This window comes from Schistocerca cancellata, chromosome 4 (genome assembly GCF_023864275.1).
Source record: "Schistocerca cancellata isolate TAMUIC-IGC-003103 chromosome 4, iqSchCanc2.1, whole genome shotgun sequence".
Lineage (NCBI taxonomy): Eukaryota > Metazoa > Arthropoda > Insecta > Orthoptera > Acrididae > Schistocerca > Schistocerca cancellata.
Window position 1 is genome coordinate 872,783,251 of NC_064629.1, and position 19,976 is coordinate 872,803,226.

A 19,976-nucleotide genomic window follows, 5' to 3' on the forward strand; every position below is an offset into this window, starting at 1 on the left:
CCAGATAGGGCTGACAGAATACATCGAAAAAGTCCATCGTAGGGAAGCTCGTTTTGTATTATCGCGAAATAGGCGAGAGAGTGTCACATATGTGATATGCGAGTTGGGATGGCAATCGTTAAAACAAAGGCTTTTTTCGTTGCGGTGAGATCTATTCGCGAAATTTTAATCTCCAACTATCTCCCCCAATTGCGAAAATGTTTTGTTGTTGCTCGCGTACATAGGGAGAAATGATCACCGTAAGAAAATAAGAGAAATCAGAGTTCGTACGGCAGCACTTAGATGTTCGTGTTTCCCGAGAGCTGTGCGTGAGTTGACCGGTAGAGAAATAGTGTGAGAGTGGTTCGATGAACCTCCGCCAGGCATTTAAGTGTGAATTGCAGAGTAGTCATGTAGATGTAGAGGTGCATCATAAAAGGAGGAAAAAGTAGGGTATAAACGTTAAATTACAAGTAGAACCACTGTCAAATGCGGATGTAAGAGGGAATATCGTAGAGCGTTGTGTAGACAATTGGTGGCGCTCTTGTTCTTCTTCGGGCAGTAGGATATTGTAAATCAGAGCTTAACAACTGGCCGGTTTTGAGCGCGAGTACTCGCGTCTGCTCAGGCACGTGCTCGCGAGCAGGTGCAAGGTCGCGGAGTAGGGAGGGAGGGGAGGGAGGGGAAATGCGCGCGCACGTTTGAATGTGATCTCGCGTTCTTAGCAGATTTAACTAGCCATCTGAATGCTTTGAACATTTTACTACAAGGTAAAGATCTGCTAATTACTCATTTCATAGATCGAATACGAGCTTTTAAAATGAAATTGACGCTTTTGGTGAGTCAGCTGGAAACAGGAAACCTAGCTCATTTTCCTAAATTATCATCCATGCAAGATGTTCACAAAGACTGTGAACGTTATTCACATAGTTTAGTTGATCAGCGCTTTCAAGATCTGACAGCACTAGACAGTGATTTTGATCAGTTCTCTCCATATTCAGCGAATATTTAAGAGATTCGTCCCGAGCTGCAGCACGAAATTATTGACTTGCAGTGTGACAGAGAATACAGAGACATATTTCAGAACAAGAAAAACATTTTGGAATTCTACAGACACTTCCCTCAGGATAGATTTCCTCGTTTGCACAAACTGGCGGCTACAATAATATCAATGTTCGGTTCCACGTATGTTTGTGAATAACTGTTCTCTGCAATGAAATGTAACAAGACGCGCCTGAGAAACGCATTGTCTGATCGAAATTTAAACTGCACACTGCGCCTAAAATGCACAAGAACAATTACTCCGAACATAGACGCAATTGTATAGGGCTAAAAGTACAAGATAACCGAGAATCCCACACTTCAGTGACACCTTTTATTGTGTAACAGTTCACAAATTAATGCGAATGTAGAGGCATACACTAAGCTAATAAAATTATGTGGCATGTGTACATTCTCCTTTATTTGTTTCATTTGTCGCAGTAATAATTCGTGAGTGATATCCCTGCAGGTGGCCGTGGATTTACATTGACTGGCGGCAGCTGTTGTGTGCCCCACGTGACTTTCCCCACTCTCCGCTCTGGTCCGGTAGTGGGGGTAGCGTGCTCGCGCTGCTCCTTGCTGCTCACAGCTTGCTCCGCGAGCACGTATGTTGTGAAGCCCTGTTGTAAATAGTCTTCACGGGTTTGCCGCCGGATAACGTTGTGCAAATTCCACAATATTTCCTCGGAGCAACTGTCCGACATCTTCAGGTGGTTCAACCTTGCTTGTGGCTAGCTACGACTGACGGTATCCGCACGTCGACGCCCCGTTTGTAGAACACGCGCGAGAAGAATGGGCAGCCGCGGAAATCGCGCATGCGCAATGACTTGCCATATTCAAACTCTCTCTGCCGAAAATCGCAGAGCAGCTCTCACGCGCGTGCGCTGTACGCTGCGTTTGTCAACACTGCGACCAGACGTTACTCACCAACGGCCGTCCTAGGGCAATGTTAAGACGGGCCTGTTATCGAAGACTCTTGATTTCCGCGTCGTGGTTTAATAGCAGCCAATGCAGGGTTCCAGGCTGTGCTCAGTTGAAATCCCGTATCCTTGTTGATGAGATAATCGGCTGTGCGGATATGTATTGCTTCCTTAATGACGCAATCCCAGAAAGATGATGCCGGGGATACAGCAGCTCCGTCTTGAATACGCTCTTGAAAGCAATGCACATGAACAGATACATACACTTCGCTTCAGATTAACTTCTGAAAATGTTAACATTATCCACATTTAATTATTATCTTAGTGAGGTCAAAATAATAATATTTCAGAAACAACAGTGGTGCCTTTACTTTCTACCACTTTCTATTTCAGTCATGACTTGTCATTCTTCCTTTCATAATATGGCAATAAGCCTGTTTCATCTGATATTACCTTCAGGAATCAATTTCACAAGCATAGACATTCAAGAACTCGTTCCACCATGTCACTTTAATTATGTACTACATTCACAAATGTAAAACTTCAGAAGTTTCAAATCTGGTTATGGCTTAGTAACTGAACAGAATTCTCTTATTTTACTCCAGATATAGCGTCCTTCTACTTCAGTTACGATAACTATGAACATTTTAGCCAAAGCATGGCTGAAAAAGGTCTGTATTAATGTACTTTAAATGAATAGCCGATGTCTGCTTCACAAAGACAATATTTATTACAGTTCAGAAATAGTTTTTGAGACAGCAGAACTATTAATGTTGGTCACTCAGGATGTTTTTACTTGCAGGTAGCACTTTCCCGCCATTGTGTAACTGACAACAAACAACTTCCAGTCGAACACAATAAACGTTTCAGCTCACATCACGCAATATGCCATTACTGTGTCACTCTGAGCGAGTATTGTGTCCACATCCCCACCGATTCTTGCTTCAAAAATCTTAATGCCCAGTGTGTGATTTTATCCAAACCAAGATACAATGACAGGAAAAAATCACAACCCCAAGAAAGAGGTGTGCGACGTAACGAAAGTTGGTAGACGTGTTTCTACATATGATGGATAATGTCTATTCAAATTTCACGCCAGTCGCCATAAGAATGGCGGTGGTAGTGCGGCTATGATGATACAAATAAGGTTACACGCTCGGGAGCGTTCGTTACCGCTGAGATTCGACGTGATGATTTGATGGTAGCCAAGAACGCCTCTAAGGCGACAAAGACGCCATTATCGACACCTCACTGAGCTTGAACAAAGTCGTGTAACAGGGCTCGAAAAGGTGGATGTTCCTTCTATGATACTGCACAAAGGTAGGAACTAACCACCGTACATGATTGCCGGCAGTGGTGCTCACGACAATATAAGGTCGCATTATCGAGAGGGAAGACCATCATGTTCGGCGTATGGCTCTGACTCATCGTACTGCATCTGCAGCAGCATTTTGGAACAGCAGTTGGCGCCACAGTGACACAACGAACTGTCACAAATCGATTACTTCAAGGACCGCCCCGAGCCAAGCGCCCTGTAGCGTGCATTCCACTGACCCCAGACCACTGCCATTTGCGACTCCAATGGTGTCAAGCGAGAGCTCATTGGAGGGCAGGGCGGAGGACGACTGTGTTTTAGGCCAGTGGAGGGCCTGCAACCAGCCTATCTTTGTGCTAGACACACAGGGCCCAAACCTGGAGCTATGGTCTAGAGTGCGATTTCGTACGGCAAAAGGAAGCTGTCTCGTGATTACCCACGCACCCTGACTGCAAATTTGTACGTCAGTCTGGTGATTCGATCTGTTGTGCTCCAATTCGTGAACATCATTCCAGGGGGTGTGTGGGCTTGCAATGTTAATTACTTAAATATGTTACATAGACAAATGTATTCACAGAATTTCATTACTCTTCATTAATTATTTTTGGGTGTTGCGATGTTTTTCTGGCAGTGTATTTAAAAAGTTCTCTCTTTCATGTAACAATCAAAACGCATAATATATTACACAAAATATAAGTAATCCAATGTGCAATGAGTGTATCTGGTTGTTATAATACTAGCTCTCATTCAATCATGATACTTGCTGCCAGCTATTGGTGGTTAGAGCTGATCATAAATGCTGTTCTATAGAGAGATGGTATGCATGTTCACATTTCGTCATAGATACATCTCACGTTAAACAGTGGAAAACCCAGGACGGAATAACGACAATTTTCTGAAAAGGATAGATTTATACCCACCATACAGAGGAGTCACTGAGTTGCAGACAGGCACAACATAAAGACTGCTATACATCTGAACTTTCAGTCAAAAGGTCTTCTTCTAAAGCAGAAAGTGGATGCTCACACATATGCACACACACACACACACACACACACACACACACATACATTCACAAGCACAATGCACATAAACATGAGCACTGCCTTTGGCCGCTGAAGCCAGAACACGCAGAGCAACTGGATCTCATGGGAGAAGCAACCTGTGTATGGGGGGGAGGGGAGGGGGAGTAAGGAGAAGGTTGGGGCAGAGAGGGGATGGGATAGCAGGGTAGAGGTGAGGGATGGTGTAGTGCTGCTTATGAGGACAAGGTAGGGCTACTGGATGAATTCAGGAGGTTTGAGAAATTGGGGGGAGGGGGGAGGAATGGGAAGGGAAAGCAGTAGAGAAGGGAAAAAGACCAGTGGGTGCATTGGTGGAATAGAGGGCAGTGTAGTGCTGAAGTGGGAGCAGGAAAGGGTATGGCGGGTGAAGGATAGAGACTAGCGAAGTTTGAGGCCAGGGCATTGTGGGAATATAGGTGCAGAGAGAGTTCCCACCTGGCAGTTCAGAAAAGCTGGTGTTGGTAGGAAGCGTCCAGATGGTGCAGGTTTGAATCAGTCATTAAAGTGAAGCACATTGTATTGGTCAGCACCTTCAGAAACTGTGTGGTTTATCTGTGTCTTGGCCACAGTTTGTCATTGCTGATTCATGTGGACAGACAACTTGTTGGGTGTCATGCTCACATAGAAAGCAGCACAGTGGCTGCAGCTTAGTTTGTAGGTCACACGACTGCTTTGATGCGATAGGTGATACCTGTGACTGAATTGGAGTAGGTGCTTGTGAGATGATGTATCAGATAGGTCTTGCATCTAAGTCTATTGAAGGGATATGAGACATGAGACAAGGGGTTAGGATCAGGTGTAGAGTAGGGATGGTCAACGATATTGCATATGTTTGATAGGTGATGGAATACCACTGTGGGACGGGTGGAAAGGATAGTGGGTAGGATATCCCTCATTTCAGGGCACGATGAGAGGTCGTCGAAACCCTGGCAGAAAATGTGATTCAGTTGCTCCAGTCCAGGGTGGTATTGACTCATGAGGAGAGTACTCCTTTGTGGATGGGTGGAGGGACTGAGGGAGGTGGTAGAGGACTGCAGAGACAAGGCATTGGAGATCTGTTCCTCCCCTCACCCCCTGACCCCTCTAACCACCCAACTGCACCAAGCACCCCTCCCTTGCTTTCACAAGCATCACTAAGCCTTCCCCCACCACTACCCTGCTATCCCTTCCTCTCCCTGTCCCAGCCGCCTTAACCCTACCACCCACAGATTGCTTCTCCCAACAAGTGTAGTTGCTGTGTGCAGTCCAGCCTCAGTGGCCACGGTCACTGCTCATGTACATGTGAGTTGTGTTTGTGTGAATGTGTGTCTTCTACTTTTGAAGAAAGCCTTAGCCGAAAGTTCAAATGCACAGCAGTCTTTTTATTGTGTCTGTCTGGACTCGGTGTCTCCTCTATACGGTCAATAACAATCCATCCTTTTCATAGTATTGTTGACACATCTCACATTCGCAACAATACATGAAGTTCATATAGAGAACGTAAAGCCTATTGAGACACCTAGATATTTCGGGTTTGAAGCTTGTGCAGAAGACAATTCACTGAACTAATAAGAATATAGACTACAAATTAGGAGGTGTAAGATTAGTTTTCCCTGTCAGGTGCAAACAGTTAAAAATTAAACACATTACGCCAGATAAGAAAAAATCGTCAGCAAACTTTCATCTATGACGGTCAACATGTGTTTGAAGGTATAACAAAAAGTAATCGTATGACGTTTTCGCAGTATTATTCACGGATTCGGGCTGAATGCCTTTCATGGCCAACTTAACAAATAACAAGCGCTTCACAGACCCACAATATTAAACTGAACGGAACAGCGAAATCAGATAACAAATATAACAAGGAAACTGTTTCTACTCCACAACAAATATTAATGTCCAGTATTACACAATAAATTTGCAGATTTTCTCTGTTATGAGACTGTAAAATATTGACAAGATGCTTTGTTCAACAAAAGTGGACGCTTGTTTACAACGAACAGTGTTACAGTAGCCAACTAAAAATGCGAAGAAAAAATGTGCTAGCAATTTGTCTGCGCGAACAGCCTCTGCTAATACTGAAACCGAAATAAAGCGTGGTGTTCTGGATCGTAATAAATATTAGTTTGAACTTTTACGTTACCAGCAAGGACTGACAGATAGAGGCTTCATATAGCTTTATGCTACTACGCACGATTTTTTTTTAATGTAGTGCGTGAAAAAAGTCCGTTCCAACACTTGGCGGTGCGAATGATGTTAACAAGAACAAAGTAAAATAGTCACCTGAAACTTTGAAAGTAACTTGAGGGAAATAAAAAATCCAACAATTGTCGTGACATGCATGCCTCACAGGAATCACCTAATACACTATGTGATCAAAAGTATCCGGAAACCTAGCTGAAAATGACTTACAAGTTTGTCGCGCCCTCCATCGGCAATGATGGAATTTAATATGATGTTGGTCCACCCTTAGCCTTGATCACATCTTCCACTCTCGCAGGCATACGTTGAATCAGGTGCTGGAAGGTTTCTTGGGGAACGGCAGCCCATTCTTCCCGGAGTGCAGCACTGCGGGGAGGTATCGATGTCGATCGGTGAGGCCTGGCACGAAGTCGGCGTTCCAAAACATCCCAAAGATGTTCTATATGATTCAGGTCAGGACTCTGTGCAGGCCAGTCCATTACAGGGATGTTATTTTAGTGTAACCACTCGGCCACAGATCGTGCATTATGAACAGGTGCTCGATTGTGTTGAAAGATGCAATCGCCGTAACTGAATTGCTCTTCAACAGTGGGAGCAAGAAAGTGCTTAAAAAATCAATGTCGGCCTGTGTTGTGATAGTGCCACGCAAAACAAGATGTGCAAGCCCCCTCCATGAAAAACACGATCACACCATAACACCACCGCCTCCGAATTTTACGCCGGCCGTTGTGGCCGAGCGGTTCTAGGCGCTCCAGTCCGAAACCGCGTTGCTGCTACGGTCGCAGGTTTGAATCCTGCCTCGGGCATGGATGTGTGTAATGTCCTTAGGTTAATTAGGTTTAAGTAATTCTAAGTCTAGGGGACTGATGACCTCAGATGCTATGTCCCATAGTGCTCAGAACCATTTGAACCTACTGAACCTCCGAATTTTACTGTTGGCACTACACACGCTGGCAGATGACGTTCACCGGGCATTCGCCATACCCACACCCTGCCATTGGATCGCCACATTCGTCAATCCATACAACATTTTTCCACTGTTCAGTCGTCCAATGCTTACATCAAGCGAGGCGTTGTTTGTCATTTACCGGTGTGATGCGTGGCTTATGAGCAGCCGCTCTGCCATGAAATCAAGGTTTTCTCACCTCCCGCCTAACTATCATAGTACTTGTAGTGGATCCTGATACAGTCTGGAATTCCTGTGTGATGATCTGTATTGATGTCTGCCTATTACACATTACAACCCTCTTCAACTGTCGGCGGTCTCTGTCAGTCAACACACGAGGTCGGCCTGTACGCTTTTGTGCTGTACGTGTCCCTTCACGTTTCCACTTCACTATCACATTGAAAACAGTGGTCCTAGGGATGTTTAGGAGCGTGGAAATCTCGCGTCAGACGTATGACACAAGTGACACACAATCACCTGACCACGTCCGAAGTCCGTGAGTTCCGCGGAGCGTCCCATTCTGCTCTCTCACGATGTTTAATGACTATTGAGGTCGCTGATATGGAGTACCTGGCAGTAAGTGACAGCACAACGCACGTAATATGAAAAAGGTATTTTTGGGGGTGTCCGGATACTTTTGATCACATAGTGTATATTCGTCTTGCGTAAAAGAGATTCAAAAGGCAGAGTGGTATCTATAAAACGATGTGCTAATCGATTGCAAATACATATTTTTCTGTGTGTTTTATATATCCTCTGTTTACTACTAGTGCCCACTGATTTCTTCTTTCTCCATTCCATGGGAAAGCGTGCATAAAATACCTTTTTATTTCTGTTACTCATGTTTATGGTTTGTTTCATTCAACAATGAGGTATGTTGCATTCCTGATAAAATTTTAATTCATTTCCAGACGACCATAAATTCAGTATAAGCATATATTTTTATTAGAGTATTATGAGTCAACATTTGTTTATTATCATTTCCATTGGGTAATGAATATAGAATTTAAATAAAAATAAGGAAATAGTAGTTACTTACCAGATTCGAACCACAGACTTCTCCGTCACCGTGGCCAGTGAGCTATCGGCAATTATGTTAACAAGCAAGATATGTTTTATACTTACCAGAGCTTGAAAATCCAACTGCTTTAGGAAATTGATGTCAGGATGTTGTCTTTCAAATCCTTTAAATTGAAGAAAATCTCGTAGAGCGTCAGTGTCTAATCTCTCCTCGTCAGCAAAAAGCTCATATTTACGTTCTCGGACGCGAAATTTATGTAGCGTGCTGTTTGACCTACGTGCAGACACAGAGTGCACAACAAATCGAAAAAAAACGCAACTACACTTCAGTCTTTCTCACAATTCTTGTAAACAATATTCCAGCGTCGAAAAGCACTGCGAACATACGAATCGAAAGATACCCGCGGATGAAATATGTAGTCACAGCTGATGAGTCAGTCACGTGCGACGCTACCCTTTGCGCCCTCCCCCCCCCCCCCCCCCACCCCTTCACCGTTTCCTTCTCTCTCTCTCTCCTCTCTCTCTCTCTCTCTCTCTCTCTCTAGAGGAACCCTTCGCATCCGTAATCCTACTACCCTACTTCTAGGTGCAGTGAGATCCTTTGATACATTACAAGCGCGGTGGTGTTCTATCAACCATCATTATGCGGACAGCTTTACTCCAGTGTATATGTAAAGCAGTACACGTCTGAAAACGAAAGTTTCGCCCTCCAAGTTTGTTACAGCAAGAGCTAAAGAAAAGCAGTAATTGTTTATGTAGTTTAATGTTCACTTAATCTATGTGTGGTACTGTGTGTCATATCTTTTCCCGTATCGAGAGCCGAAGGTGTGAACTATTCTACTTCTAACGTTAAAATAAGTGATACAGTCTAAAATAAAGTGCTGAAGATACTTCCGTGTCGATTTATAGGTGTCGTGGGAGTCGGCGACGCTGGGGTTCTGGTACACCGAGCTGCTAGAGAGGGATGCCCAGTTCCGGCGCTGGTGTACTCACGGCAGGCCCAACGTCTTCTGGATGACAGGATTCTTCAACCCACAGGGATTTCTAACCGCCATGCGACAGGTAAGTTCATATCTTCTGAGACGTTGCATCCAACTGCTGGAAGTCTGAAACATTCCAGGGTATCAGGAAAATAACCTCCTTCTTCACATAAAAAGCGAAGTCGTGAGGGGATACTCCGACTCACGCAGTAGGTCACTGTGCTCAGAGCTGTGATAACGAGAAGGCAAAATCATTTCTAGTTTAGTGGCGATAAATTTCAAACCTGTTGAAATTCGTCGCGAGATTTGTGCTGTGTCGTTATTGTGGTCTTCAGTCCTGAGACTGGTTTGATGCAGCTCTCCATGCTACTCTATCCTGTGCAAGCTTCTTCATCTCCCAGTACGTACTGCAGCCTACATCCTACTGAATCTGCTTAGTGTATTCATCTCTTGGTCTCCCTCTACGATTTTTACCCTCCACGCTGCCTTCCAATACAAAATTGGTGTTCCCTTGATGCCTCAGAACATGTCCTACCAACCGATCCCTTCTTCTGGTCAAGTTGCGCCACAAACTTCTCTTCTCCCCAATCCTATTCAATACCTCCTCATTAGTTATGTGATCTATCCATCTAATCTTCAGCATTCTTCTGTAGCACCACATTTCGAAAGCTTCTATTCTCTTCTTGTCCAAACTATTTATCGTCCATGTTTCACTTCCATACATGGCTACACTCCATACAAATACTTTCAGAAACGACTTCCTGACACTTAAATCTATACTCGATGTTAACAAATTTCTCTTCTTCAGAAACGCTTTCCTTCCCATTGCCAGTCTACATTTTATATCCTCTCTACTTCGACCATCATCAGTTATTTTGCCCCCCAAATAGCAAAACTCTTTTACTACTTTAAGTGTCTCATTTCCTAATGTAATACCCTCAACATCTCCCGACTTAATTCGACTACATTCCATTATCCTCGTTCTGCTTTTGTTGATGTTCATCTTAAATCCTCCCTTCAAGACACTACCCATTGCGGTCAACTGCTCTTCCAAGTCCTTTGCTGTCTCTGACAGAATTACAATGTCATCGGCGAACCTCAAAGTTTTTATTTCTTCTCCATGGATATTAATACCTACTGCGAATTTTTCTTTTGTTTCCTTCACTGCTTGCTCAATATACAGATTGAATAACATAGGGGAGAGGCTACAACCCTGTCTCACTCCCTTCCCAACCACTGCTTCCCTTTCATGGCCCTCAACTCTTATAACTGCCATTTGCTTTCTAGACAAATTGTAAATAGCCTTTCGCTCCCTGTATTTTACCCCTGCCACCTTCAGAATTTGAAAGAGAGTATTCCAGTCAACATTGTCAAAAGCTTTTTCTAAGTCTACAAATGCTAGAAACGTAGGTTTGCCTTTCCTTAATCTAGCTTCTAAGATAAGCCGTAGGGTCAGTATTGCCTCACGTGTTCCAACATTTCTACGGAATCCAAACTGATCTTCCCCGAGGTCGGCTTCTACCAGTTTTTCCATTTGTGCTGTACACCGACCGAATGTGATGACCGATGGTGGCGCGCACGTGTTGTCGTTCAGGAGTAGAAGGATGAGTTTTCACGATGATGAGAGAAGTGAACGTCAGGTCTCAGTTGTGACACTTCAAGTGGATCGCTTGCCCTACAGCCTAAACTTGGCTCCGAGCGATTTCCACCTCTTCGTGCATATTAAAAAGCGATGTGCTCCCAACGTTTTGTCACCGAAAAACAACTTCTTAGATTCTGTCACCTGTTCGGCTGCAATACCAAACGCCAAAATTTTTTATAGTGGGAACTGATCAACTCGCTGATGTAGTTTCAAAATTTTTTCTAGTAAACCTTCTTCAGTATTCCAGTATTTTATTCACAGTTTTACGGAGATTACTCTCGGAATAGCACTTTTCTAGACGTAATTAAAATTTTCTTAAATTCATAAGCAGTTATTAAATCATTATACTTACATCTACATCTACATCTACATCTACATCCATACTCCGCAAGCCACCTGGCGGTGTGTGGCGGAGGGTACCTTCAGTACCTCTATCGGTTCTCCCTTCTATTCCAGTCTCGTATTGTTCGTGGAAAGAAGGATTGTCGGTATGCCTCTGTGTGGGCTCTAATCTCTCTGATTTTATCCTCATGGTCTCTTCGCGAGATATACGTAGGAGGGAGCAATATACTGCTTGACTCTTCGGTGAAGGTATGTTCTCGAAACTTTGACAAAAGCCCGTACCGAGCTACTGAGCGTCTCTCCTGTAGAGTCTTCCACTGGAGTTTATCTATCATATCCGTAACGCTTTCGCGATTACTAAATGATCCTGTAACGAAGCGCGCTGCTCTCCGTTGGATCTTCTCTATGTCTTGTATCAACCCTATCTGGTACGGATCCCACACTGCTGAGCAGTATTCAAGCAGTGGGCGAACAAGCGTACTGTAACCTACTTCCTTTGTTTTCGGATTGCATTTCCTTAGGATTCGTCCAATGAATCTCAGTCTGGCATCTGCTTTACCGACAATCAACATTATATGATCATTCCATTTTAAATCACTCCTAATGCGTACTCCCAGATAATTTATGGTATTAACTGCTTCCAGTTGCTGACCTGCTATTTTGTAGCTAAATGATAAAGGATCTATCTTTCTGTGTATTCGCAGCACATTACACTTGTCTACATTGAGATTCAGTTGCCATTCCCTGCACCATGCGTCAATTCACTGCAGATACTCCTGCATTTCAGTACAATTTTCCATTGTTACAACCTCTCGATACACCACAGCATCATCTGCAAAAAGCCTCAGTGAACTTCCGATGTCATCCACCAGGTCATTTATGTATATTGTGAATAGCAACGGTCCTATGACACTCCCCTGCGGCACACCTGAAATTACTCTTACTTCGGAAGACTTTTCTCCAATGAGAATAACATGCTGCGTCCTGTTATCTAGGAACTCCTCAATCCAATCACACAATTGGTCTGATAGTCCATATGCTCTTACTTTGTTCAATAAACGACTGTGGGGAACTGTATCGAACGCCTTGCGGAAGTCAAGAAACGCGGCATCTACCTGTGAACCCGTGTCTATGGCCCTCTGAGTCTCGTGGACGAATAGCGCGAGCTGGGTTTCACATGACCGTCTTTTTCGAAACCCATGCTGATTCCTACAGAGTAGATTTCTAGTCTCCAGAAAAGTCATTATACTCGAACACAATACGTGTTCCAAAATTCTACAACTGATCGACGTTAGAGATATAAGTCTATAGTTCTGCACATATGTTCGACGTTCCTTCTTGAAAACGGGGATGACCTGTGCCCTTTTCCAATCCTTTGGAACGCTACGCTCTTCTAGAGACCTACGGTACACCGCTGCAAGAAGGGGGGCAAGTTCCTTCGCGTACTCTGTGTAAAATTGAACTGGTATCCCATCAGGTCCAGAGGCCTTTCCTCTTTTGAGCGATTTTAATTGTTTCTCTATCCCTCTGTCGTCTATTTCGATATCTACCATTTTGTCATCTGTGCGACAATCTAGAGAAGGAACTACAGTCTACATCTAGTTTAAACCGCCTCAAGTAATTAATTTTTTCAGATCAAAATACGTTTTCATAGAAAGTAAATAAACGTTCACGGAACATCGCCGTTGATACATGTTTTGGTAATAATCAATACTAATACAGTAGAGCGTCGATTATCCCAACGGCCTTGCCTCACTGCTAACACCAGTTCCCGTCAGATCACCGAAGTTAAGCGCTGTCACGCTTGGCTACCACTTGGATGGGTGACCGTCCGCGTTTGCCGAATGCTGTTGGCAAGCGGGGTGCACTCAGCCCTTGTGAGGCTAACTGAGGAGCTACTGAATGAAAAGTAGCAGCTGCGGTCACGAAAACTGACAACGGCCGGGAGAGCTTTGTGCTGGCCACATACCCCTCCAAATCCGCATCCAGTGACGCCTATGAGCTGAGGATGACACAGCGCTCGGTCGGTACCGTTGGGCCTTCGGAGGCCTGTTCGAACGGAGGAAAGCGTCCATTATGCGAACTAATTGGGATACGTGGACGTTTAGAAAAATCAGTTTATTCTGATAATCGAACTATTTAATCTTATTTACCAATTTAACGATAAAAACTATATACGCGGGCAGTTCAATAAGTAATGCAACACATTTTTTTTCTGAAACAGCGGTTGTTTTATTCAACATTGAAATACACCAGGTTATTTCCCAATCTTTTAGCTACACAACACTATTTTTCAACATAATTTCCATTCAATGCTACGGCCTTACGCCACCTTGAAATGAGGGCCTGTATGCCAGCACGGTACCATTCCACTGGTCGATGTCGGAGCCAACGTCGTACTGCATCAATAACTTCTTCATCATCCGCGTAGTGCCTCCCACGGATTGCGTCCTTCATTGGGCCAAACATATGGAAATCCGACGGTGCGAGATCGGGGCTGTAGGGTGCATGAGGAAGAACAGTCCACTGAAGTTTTGTGAGCTCCTCTCGGGTGCGAAGACTTGTGTGAGGTCTTGCGTTGTCATGAAGAAGGAGAAGTTCGTTCAGATTTTTGTGCCTACGAACACGCTGAAGTCGTTTCTTCAATTTCTGAAGAGTAGCACAATACACTTCAGAGTTGATCGTTTGACCATGGGGAAGGACATCGAACAGAATAACCCCTTCAGCGTCCCAGAAGACTGTAACCGTGACTTTACCGGCTGAGGGTATGGCTTTAAACTTTTTCTTGGTAGGGGAGTGGGTGTGGCGCCACTCCATTGATTGCCGTTTTGTTTCAGGTTCGAAGTGATGAACCCATGTTTCATCGCCTGTAACAATCTTTGACAAGAAATTGTCACCCTCAGCCACATGACGAGCAAGCAATTCCGCACAGATGGTTCTCCTTTGCTCTTTATGGTGTTCGGTTAGACAACGAGGGACCCAGCGGGAACAAACCTTTGAATATCCCAACTGGTGAACAATTGTGACAGCACTACCAACAGAGATGTCAAGTTGAGCACTGAGTTGTTTGATGGTGATCCGTCGATCATCTCGAACGAGTGTGTTCGCACGCTCCGCCATTGGAGGAATCACAGCTGTGCACGGCCGGCCCGCACGCGGGAGATCAGACAGTCTTGCTTGACCTTGCGGCGATGATGACACACGCTTTCCCCAACGACTCACCGTGCTTTTGTCCACTGCCAGATCACCGTAGACATTCTGCAAGCGCCTATGAATATCTGAGATGCCCTGGTTTTCCGCCAAAAGAAACTCGATCACTGCCGGTTGTTTGCAACGCACATCCATTACAGACGCCATTTTAACAGCTCCGTACAGCGCTGCCACCTGTCGGAAGTCAATGAAACTATACGAGACGAAGCGGGAATGTTTGAAAATATTCCACAAGAAATTTCCGGTTTTTTCAACCAAAATTGGCCGAGAAAAAAAATGTGTTGCATTACTTATTGAACTGCCCTCGTATATTTATAAATAATATGAAAATATTTTCATTGCAAAGGCAAGTGCAGTAGGAGAGTTTGTAATACAATCTAGTAAACAAAAAAATGTGAGATACATTGCATGTACAGTACATATGTCTAGAATTAACGCTTAAAAATCCCTAAGTATGGTGTGTCTAAGCAAGTCTGTCCGCTTACGAGCTGCTACGTCATCCACTTTTTCAGGACAGATATCTAATACTGGCCGCTTTCAATTGAGCTTTAAACCATCGCAAGGTTGTATCTAAACATGAAAAGGCTTCAGAATCAGCCGGTATATTCTCATCTTCATTTTCTGCACCACTGGTTGATGAGATACTGGCGATGACAGCTACGCCAGTGACGAGGTTTACAGTTTCACTGTTCTTCGTGATTTGGTACCCTGTGTCTGCATCGTCGACGCTCATCTATTCTTGGACGTCTTTTTCATCACATCATGGCAGTTGATTTGGTTTTACCACACTGAGCATTTCAGATATATTAATCTGTTCGGCATTTGCAATTAAGCTTTAAGAACTTTATGCCATAACCCAATCACTTTTATGAAGGTGTCCTTTTCGTCTAAGCTAAGATATCACATGATGGGTGAGTTGGTGCGCTGGCACGGAGCAATGATGTTTTCTCTGTTTTGCCGCTCTTTACCTCTTGAACTTTTATCAAGGGTACAAAAACTTCCATAAAACATTCAGTGAAAATCATACTATCCATCCAGGCGCTCTTCTGTGAGGTGTAAACAATACGCATCGCCGGCACATTAACGTATTTGAAACAACGCAGTTTCTTACTTTTACCCATGACAAGCATAGGCAATCGCTGGCGTATTCTAACGTTAGCACAAGCTAAAGCAGTAACACGATCCTTGCTTATTTCAGGACCAGATGCTGCTAATTCATCAGGTGAAGCAAGAGTTTTTCTTGGCAAAGTTTTCCGATTGAATCCAGTTTCGTCAGCATTGCAAAAGTTTTCGAAAGCATAATCTTTTTCCCTCAATACATCCCTTAGCTTGATTTAGAAAGAATCAGCTGCTGAATAATCAGCAGACAGTTTTTCTCCTTGTATTTTAAGCTCTCGAATGCCGTGTAAGCGTGTTAACCAGCACATGCTTGCTTTAAAATCTGACCTTCCTCCAAGATTTTCATTAAACTGAATTGCATTTTCACATAGAATCGAACCAGAGATAGGTTCACGCCGTGATCGTTTTTATGTAATCCACTTGTAAACATCATCTAGATCCGTGTTCGTGGTGAGCTTCATAGTTTTTCATCTTGTCGATCCATCGGTAGAATCAAGATTAGATTTGAAATTGGTGATGCCTCTTTTTTTCTTTTTTTTACGATAATAGTCGATTACCAACCTTGTGCACATTAGATAACTTGGCTGCAGATTCTCCTTCTTTCAACCTTTTTTAATCTAGTATCTATCTCTCATATAAAGGCAACACATTTACGTTTAGGCATTTTACATCGCAAGTTTACTTTACCTGCCAAAGGTGACACAAGTGGTCGTATCAGGGCGCAAACGGTCACTATTGTCGGCAATTCGGCATCGCTACGGAGGAGGAACACTTTGACTAAACGGTCTTTCTGCTGGCCAACGTTCGGATAATCGACGCTCTTTTGTACCTGACTGATAGCAGCCAACCTGAAAAATCGTGAGTCTATATCCTGTGGCTAATTCGTACTCACCTGAATGAGCCTTTTCAAATCAAACACCTTTCAGCCGTCTGGTTTCCAAACGTATTTTATTTGGCTACCAGTTTCGGCGATTTACTACGCTATCTTCAGGCCGACAATCATTGGTCGGCAGATGATGGTTGACGTAATTGCTATAGCAGCCAGACACCTATTAATACCTACACTCCTGGAAATTGAAATAAGAACACCGTGAATTCATTGTCCCAGGAAGGGGAAACTTTATTGACACATTCCTGGGGTCAGATACATCACATGATCACACTGACAGAACCACAGGCACATAGACACAGGCAACAGAGCATGCACAATGTCGGCACTAGTACAGTGTATATCCACCTTTCGCAGCAATGCAGGCTGCTATTCTCCAATGGAGACGATCGTAGAGATGCTGGATGTAGTCCTGTGGAACGGCTTGCCATGCCATTTCCACCTGGCGCCTCAGTTGGACCAGCGTTCGTGCTAGACGTGCAGACCGCGTGAGACGACGCTTCATCCAGTCCCAAACATGCTCAATGGGGGACAGATCCGGAGATCTTGCTGGCCAGGCTAGTTGACTTACACCTTCTAGAGCACGTTGGGTGGCACGGGATACATGCGGACGTGCATTGTCCTGTTGGAACAGCAAGTTCCCTTGCCGGTCTAGGAATGGTAGAACGATGGGTTCGATGACGGTTTGGATGTACCGTGCACTATTCAGTGTCCCCTCGACGATCACCAGTGGTGTACGGCCAGTGTAGGAGATCGCTCCCCACACCATGATGCCGGGTGTTGGCCCTGTGTGCCTCGGTCGTATGCAGTCCTGATTGTGGCGCTCACCTGCACGGCGCCAAACACGCATACGACCATCATTGGCACCAAGGCAGAAGCGACTCTCATCGCTGAAGACGACACGTCTCCATTCGTCCCTCCATTCACGCCTGTCGCGACACCACTGGAGGCGGGCTGCACGATGTTGGGGCGTGAGCGGAAGACGGCCTAACGGTGTGCGGGACCGTAGCCCAGCTTCATGGAGACGGTTGCGAATGGTCCTCGCCGATACCCCAGGAGCAACAGTGTCCCTAATTTGCTGGGAAGTGGCGGTGCGGTCCCCTACGGCACTGCGTAGGATCCTACGGTCTTGGCGTGCATCCGTGCGTCGCTGCGGTCCGGTCCCAGGTCGACGGGCACGTGCACCTTCCGCCGACCACTGGCGACAACATCGATGTACTGTGGAGACCTCATGCCCCACGTGTTGAGCAATTCGGCGGTACGTCCACCCGGCCTCCCGCATGCCCACTATACGCCCTCGCTCAAAGTCCGTCAACTGCATATACGGTTCACGTCCACGCTGTCGCGGCATGCTACCAGTGTTAAAGACTGCGATGGAGCTCCGTATGCCACGGCAAACTGGCTGACACTGACGGCGGCGGTGCACAAATGCTGCGCAGCTAGCGCCATTCGACGGCCAACACCGCGGTTCCTGGTGTGTCCGCTGTGCCGTGCGTGTGATCATTGCTTGTACAGCCCTCTCGCAGTGTCCGGAGCAAGTATGGTGGGTCTGACACACCGGTGTCAATGTGTTCTTTTTTCCATTTCCAGGAGTGTATATTGCTGGTCCCTGTTTTGACCAGAGCCGAGGTGGAATCTTCCTACACGTCGGTCAGGGGCTGAAGATAGCCCAGTAAATCGCCGAAATTGGTAGCCAAACAAAGTAAGTTTGGAAACTAGACGGCTGAAAGGTGTTTGATATGACATCCTGTATCGAACAGTCGAGTCCAGCAACCATCTCTGAAAAGATGGACATACAGAGACTTAATTAGCCTTATTACTATTTGAAATTCAGAAGGCACCTACCTCGGAATGGAAACATCTTTTAATACCAGACGTCACTTTTGTCCCACGACCAGTGTTCAAGCGGAGAGGTACATGGGTCTGAAAATTCATTGTTAGTAGTACTCAAGAATCTGACGTCTCAATAAAACAAGACTGCAGTTTCAAGTTGAACTTTCTGTGGCAACACAATATTTAAAACATTACTTCCTATTTACACATATACTGCACGTGCTGATGATATATTAGTTAATGGGCTTTGCAACTGAAACGCTTTTGCTTCTTGCGTAGGAAATTTTTTCTTAACCACTAAGTGTAAAAAACGCAATCAAACTCTCTTTGCAAGACTGGGTACGTTCTTTTAATCGACAGCATCAGACAAGTTCATTAGCCACCAGTCTCCTAAACTTATCTCATTATATCCTTGTCTGTGGGGTTGGATAAAAAGAATACGGAAAAAATAAATTGAAGGCATGAATTAGCTATTCGTATTATGCATAGTGATACCCTCATGAAAGTACGCCAAGAGATCCCCAGATGAGTTGCACATAAAGCTGTGAAGAGAACTTTAACTGTTTTTGAGTCAGTAGAAGATTTTTCAAAGCTTCATTTAAACATTTAAAATTATTCGCGTGTATTTGGACATATAAATTGCTTCATTATTTTATGTAGAATTTCCAATGTATATGAGCCATCTTTTATGCATAACATTCGAACAGCTATAACCGTACGACCACTGAAAATTTCTCATCCTAACCACGCCTGAACGATCATTCCTTCCGAAACACCGTGTATATTGCACTCTGCTTTTCTTTCGTCATGAAGAAGACAGTGCAGAAACATAATCATATAGATAAACTCTGTATTGAGTAATACGTACCTAGTCGTTTTTTAAATCTTTTTCAGGAAGTGACGAGAGCCCATAAAGGGTGGGCCTTGGACTCAGTGGTTCTGCAAAACCTCATTACGCGCCACAACAAGGAAGACCTCAACGACGCCCCGCCAGAAGGAGTGTATGTCCACGGCCTCTTCCTTGAAGGAGCAAGTTTAGACAGGCGCTGTGGAAAACTAATCGAAAGCAAACCTAAGGTTCTGTACGAGCAAATGCCTGTCATATACATATATGCTATCAACACTACAGCGGGCAAAGATCCTAAACTGTATGAGTGCCCAATATACCGGAAGCCGCAGCGTACTGACCAGAAGTACGTGGGATCGATAGATTTTGAAACTGACAACAATCCTAGGCACTGGACCCTGCGAGGTGTGGCGCTTCTTTGTGACATTAAATAATTATTTTTGTGCAGTATGTCTTTACTAAGAAATAAATCCCTCTCGGCTCTCAAAATATTTGTTTTTCTTATTTGTAAATACTTTTCTCACTACATGATGTAACACTGCCATGTAAATGAGTACAAAGTCACAGCAACTAGTTTTCACGTTTTTTGCAGGAAAATGTATAAACTCACATTGACACAGCAAACCTTCATCCACGCTCTCCCATTTT

At 44.4% G+C, this 19,976-nt stretch overlaps 1 protein-coding gene across 1 annotated transcript in view; it reads left to right on the top strand.

Moving 5' to 3' along the window:
- LOC126184483 (dynein axonemal heavy chain 5) overlaps positions 1–19,762 on the top strand; it is a 976,026-nt gene extending 956,264 nt beyond the window's left edge. Inside the window, exons 73-74 of the mRNA XM_049926874.1 lie at positions 9,376–9,528; positions 19,376–19,762. Coding sequence (XP_049782831.1) covers positions 9,376–9,528; positions 19,376–19,762 — 540 coding nt within the window. The remainder of the gene's footprint in view (positions 1–9,375; positions 9,529–19,375) is intronic.
- Positions 19,763–19,976: the final 214 nt, after the last annotated feature.